Source organism: Brassica oleracea, chromosome C7 (genome assembly GCF_000695525.1).
Source record: "Brassica oleracea var. oleracea cultivar TO1000 chromosome C7, BOL, whole genome shotgun sequence".
NCBI lineage: Eukaryota > Viridiplantae > Streptophyta > Magnoliopsida > Brassicales > Brassicaceae > Brassica > Brassica oleracea.
Window position 1 is genome coordinate 35,018,681 of NC_027754.1, and position 5,045 is coordinate 35,023,725.

The following is a 5,045-nucleotide window of genomic DNA, read 5'->3' on the forward strand; positions in this document are numbered from 1 at the left end:
AATTCCGACGGAAACGGCTAGTTCGTCGGAATTTCCTCGGAATTTTTAAAATCCCCCAACGGCTCTCTAACGGCTATAATATATCCTCGGAATTCATCGGTTTTTTCCGAGGAATACGTTTTTCCTCGGTATTCCATAAGAATATTCCGACGGATTTGTATTTCCTCGGAATATATTTCCTCGGAATTCCGTCGGTATATTCCGAGTAAATTCCGAGGAAACACAAATTTTGTGTTTCCTCAGAATTGCCTCGGAAATTCCTCGGGATATTCCGAGGATTTCATTTTCCGTCAGAATGTCCGTCAGAATACCGCTGTTTTCTTGAAGTGTCTATATGCATTCTTCGGAGTTTAAGAGTTGATTCTTGATTGTGACACTTGTTCTTGTGTTATGACACACTTTCCTACAATGATTTAGAACGGCCTGTTAGAATTTTAGGCTGTTAGCATTTGATGTGGTTTTTTATTAAACACCGTTACTTCAATACAATTTGTTGGAGACCAAACCTTTGCTTGATTCTGGAAAACTGTTTAGTGAAAAGGGAACTGATTAATGGCTGCTTTGGTTATACTTTGATTCTTTTAAACTACGTTGAGATGAAAAAAGCTAACAAGATGTTTTGCTGGAGCTTGTAGCTCCTAGTTTACTTATGTCAATGTTTAGCCTAGTGAACTTATGGGTTGGTATAGAGTAAATTGCATTTGCTATTTTTCCTTGAACTTCAATATTTATTATGATCAAACTCATCAGAGTGTGACACAACCGTTCTACTAATTTTGATTTTCCATTTTACATTTACAGAGGAAGGTAAGCAAGAACTGGCACATTCCAGCTACTTTCCCTAGTGAAGCTGTTATTTCTGCCTACTTAAATCCACAAGTGGACCGGTCGACTGAGATTTTCTCATGGGGCAAGCCTGATCTCTTAGTTCTTAGAAAGTAAGTCGTTTCTCGACTTTGCAATTACATATGTATACGACCATCCTTGCTCTGTACCAGGTTTGAAACTAATACCAAGGAATTAAACACTCTTACTCCGTCTACCTTCTAGCTTCCTTCAAACAGTGTAGCATAGTTTGACAGTAGCTAGTAGCCACCTAGGGCATGATAAGGATGTTAACGAATCCTAAATGGAAACACGAAATAAGTTGCATGATTTGGCCCCCTTTATAAAACAACTTGCACTTCATGAAACAGCGTCATGCGTTCTGTAGTAATGTTTTCTTCTTTTTTTCTTTGGGTGAAGGCTATGCTGGGAAAAGTTTGGTTGGAACGGTAAGAAGACAGATGATCTGCTACTTCCTGTCTTGAAGGAGTACGAAAAACGCGAGGTCATCATCTTGATTTGATCTTTTATTTGACGTATCGATATGACTAATATGGGATTATATATGAAAATTTTGTTTCCTTTTCCCTTTGTTTCTATGAAGACGCAACTTCGTATGGAAGCTTTTTATTCCTTCAGTGAAAGATTTGCAAAGATTCGAAGTAAAAGGATTAAAAAGGCTGTCAAAGGAATTGGCGGAGGTCTATCGTCAGAAGTTGTTGATCATACTCTCCAGGAAGGTCCAGGAATTGGAAACAAGAAAAGACTCTCTCCCGATGAATCCGAAGATAAAACTTCAGAGAAAGATTTAAGTAAAACCGATGAGAAGGCGACAAACAAAAGGAAACGCTCTGAAAAACCATCTAGTAGTAGAGGCAGAGGCAGCGCCCAAAAAAGAGGACGCGGAAGAGGAAGGGGACGAAAAAACCTCCTCCCTGAGCTATCTGACGGTAGTTCTGATGGTGAGGGTGATGACAATGATAATGTTGTTGGGTTGCAGGCACCTAATGAAGCAAAACCTGGCAATCCTCAAAAAGTGCGAAGGGTAAGTCTCTATATAGTCTTCGTATTGTGTATTTTGATTGATTTTGTGGTGTGTCTCACTTTGTTAATCGTTTGTTTCCAGTCAACACGATCTCGGAATCCCGTGAAGTACAGTGAGAAAGAAGATGATCAGTTGGACGAGTCAAGAGGCAATGGAGAATCCCTTAGTGAGAATTTGGACGATGATGATGATGATTTCCTCAAAAACTTAGGCAAATTAGGGAATGTCTCTGAAGAGAGAGCACAGAATGAACCAACAACCATGGATGCATCGAATAACGATTGTCCTTCTGAAGACTATATTCAAATGGGAGGTGGTGGGTTCTGCGTAGATGAAGCCGAGACTGGAGGAGATGCTCATGTGGAGGATAAAGCTAGTGATGATTACAGAGTGATGGGTGGTGGATTCTGTGTTGATGAAGATGAAACAGGTGAGGAAGATGATGCGATGGATGAAGAGGTGTTAGAAACTGAGGATGTAAACAGCCAAAATAAAGCTAAACGTCAAAACGAGGATCCATCATTGGAGGAGTATGGTGGTGGCATTGAAATTGGGATTTCTTCAGCTGGAGGATTAAGTGCTATGCCTTTCTTGAAGAGAAAGAAGAGGAAGAACTGATTAAAAAATATTGTATGATTTTGAGATTTTTTTTTAATTGGTTCACTAACAAATAATTATTATGTGAATAGAATCTTGAAGATATAACTTCTTTGTTCAAAAAAAAAAAAGATATAACTTCTGCAAAAGGAAGAAAGTATCAAAACTTAAATGGTTTTGTTGAAAACAATAAAGGTAAAGGGCAGAAAGAATTTGTGAAGAGAACGAGAATCAAAACTTCAAACATTTTTATTCGTGGACTCAGAGAGTTTTTCTTTCAACATTATAAATGTTTTAAATGTATTGATGTCGACGCCAGAGCATCAATCCTCGTTAAGGGTTCACTCCCCAATCTCTCACATTTTCCAAAAAAAAAAAAAAAAATTTAATATTTGTGGATTCTACTGATTTTATGAACCTGTCTTGCAGAAGTATTTCCTTGTGAACCTGTTTCATCACTGTTTCGCGAGCTCCACGTCACGTGGCTGCCCGCGATTGGCTCGGTTATTTTTTTTGTTTTTGATTTAAAAAAATAAAATCAAACGAAAAAAAAATAAAAATAATAATAATCAATTATGTTACTTTGGGAATCGACCCTTCCCCACTAACCCCAAAGTTTCACTAATGGAATGCTCTAATACGTTTGTTTCCTTGACACTCATTACATTTTATTCCCTCTATATTTGACCGTCAAACTTCAAATTTTTTCAAGCGTTTAGATTATTATTGGAGAGAAGATCCCACATCGGAAATATGAAAGGGACTTGAGTAATATAAGGGACTTGGGCCAATCCACTAATTGCCAATTGGTTTTAAGTTGGAAGCCCAGAAAACTTATCAATTATACCCATATAACACCAATATATGTATAGATTCTATTGTTGAAAAGTATCATCCATTCTTGGATATAATAAGTTGATACAAAGAGCTATGTTTGATGCCAATACAAACATTAGCAGCATGTACTCGAATTATTTAAATTTTCGGTTTCTGTTATACTATTTCATTACTAACTTTATGCATTTGTCCTATGCCAGTGTTTGAAACTTTTGTTTACATTGATTAGTAAAACCTATTTTAAAATCTGCAAAAAACTTCATACAGCTTGGTCACAACCCTAGCTAAGATATATGAAAATATTTGATTTGACTGAATATATATATCCAAGTTGCACTTTATTAGGAGACTTTTCCTGAAAAAGCATTACATTTTATATGTCTTTACCTTTTATGGCTACATGCATGCAGTTCGAAGTTCGGACTATTAAAAGTATTTTAGCATGTTCTGCTAGATGTATAGGATGGTCAACCGATACATTGTATTAGTTTTTCAAAGATATGAAACAACTACTGGACGGATGGACGAAAAAAATCTGTGAATCGTAAATAGGTTAAGAAGTCTGAAGCACCACAAATAATGAAACGTTATAAATGTATCCACATGACCGGATCCCATTTAGTTAAAAACTAATATAACTACAATTCCAGCGTAATTTGAAGTTCAAATTTTATTGTTTGGAAAGAAGATTTATACTTTGTAACAAAACTGTATTTTGCGGGAAGAATATCTCGAAAGAGGTGAGAGCTATAATTATTGAAAAACGACCAAGATTTGAGAACATGCTCCGTTCCCAAGCATCAGACACCATGCATCTTCAATCTTCAATATCTTATCGTCGCTGTTTGCTATTATTATTATGCAACGATGGAATCGTGAAAATATATAATAAAATGGAATGTATGTAACTACAAAATAGTAAATACATAAAATATTAAGGAGCAAAATTACAAAAGAAATATGTATGTATTTCGAAGTTTTGTACATATTATCCTGATTTTCATTAACATATATTTACACATAAATATGATTGTCAAACCATTTCATTCTTACAATGATTTCCCTACGTATTACTGAGTTATTCTTGGGTTCACCAACCAATAGGATTTCATTATTTCAAATTCGATATTTTTTAAAAAAAGAAACAAAATATTGTCAAGTTATATTATGTTTTTAAAATAAAAAGATAAAAAAATAGTAGTTACAAAAAAAAGAATTTTTTTAAAAAATATTTTTAACGTCTTAAACAAAACACTAAACCCTAAATCCTAATCCCTAAACCCTAAATCCGAAACCCTAAACCCTTGGGTAAACCCTAAACCCTTGGATAAGTCATAAACTCTAAATCAAAAACACTAAACACTAAAACACTCAAGGGTTTAGGATTTTAGTATTTAGTGTTTTTGATTTAGAGTTTATGACTTATCCAAGGGTTTAGGGTTTACCCAAGGGTTTAAGGTTTCGGATTTAGGGTTTAGAGATTAGGATTTAGGGTTTAGTTTTTTCCTGACGACGTTAAAATATTTTTTTTGTAATTACTACTATTTTTTATTTTTTATTTTATTATCTTTTTATTTCAAAAACATAATACAACTTTACAATATTTTGTTTCCTTTTATAAAAGATATCAAATTTGAAATAACGTAATCCTATTGGTCGGTGAACCTAGAAGTTCATTCTAGGGGGTGAACCCAAGAATAAATCATATATTACTATTTTGTTTTGTAGCTTCTCCCTATTT

The 5,045-nt window shown here is 34.7% G+C and overlaps 1 protein-coding gene across 1 annotated transcript; it reads left to right on the forward strand.

The window, feature by feature from the left end:
* The first annotated feature begins 675 nt into the window (after positions 1-675).
* LOC106303163 (DNA repair protein UVH3-like) lies at positions 676-2,503 on the forward strand. Its single transcript, XM_013739503.1, has 5 exons — positions 676-690; positions 802-938; positions 1,246-1,330; positions 1,430-1,870; positions 1,952-2,503. Exons 1-5 carry the CDS (start codon positions 676-678, stop codon positions 2,486-2,488), a joined length of 1,215 nt encoding a protein of 404 aa, XP_013594957.1. The 3' UTR covers positions 2,489-2,503.
* The last annotated feature ends 2,542 nt before the right edge of the window (positions 2,504-5,045 follow it).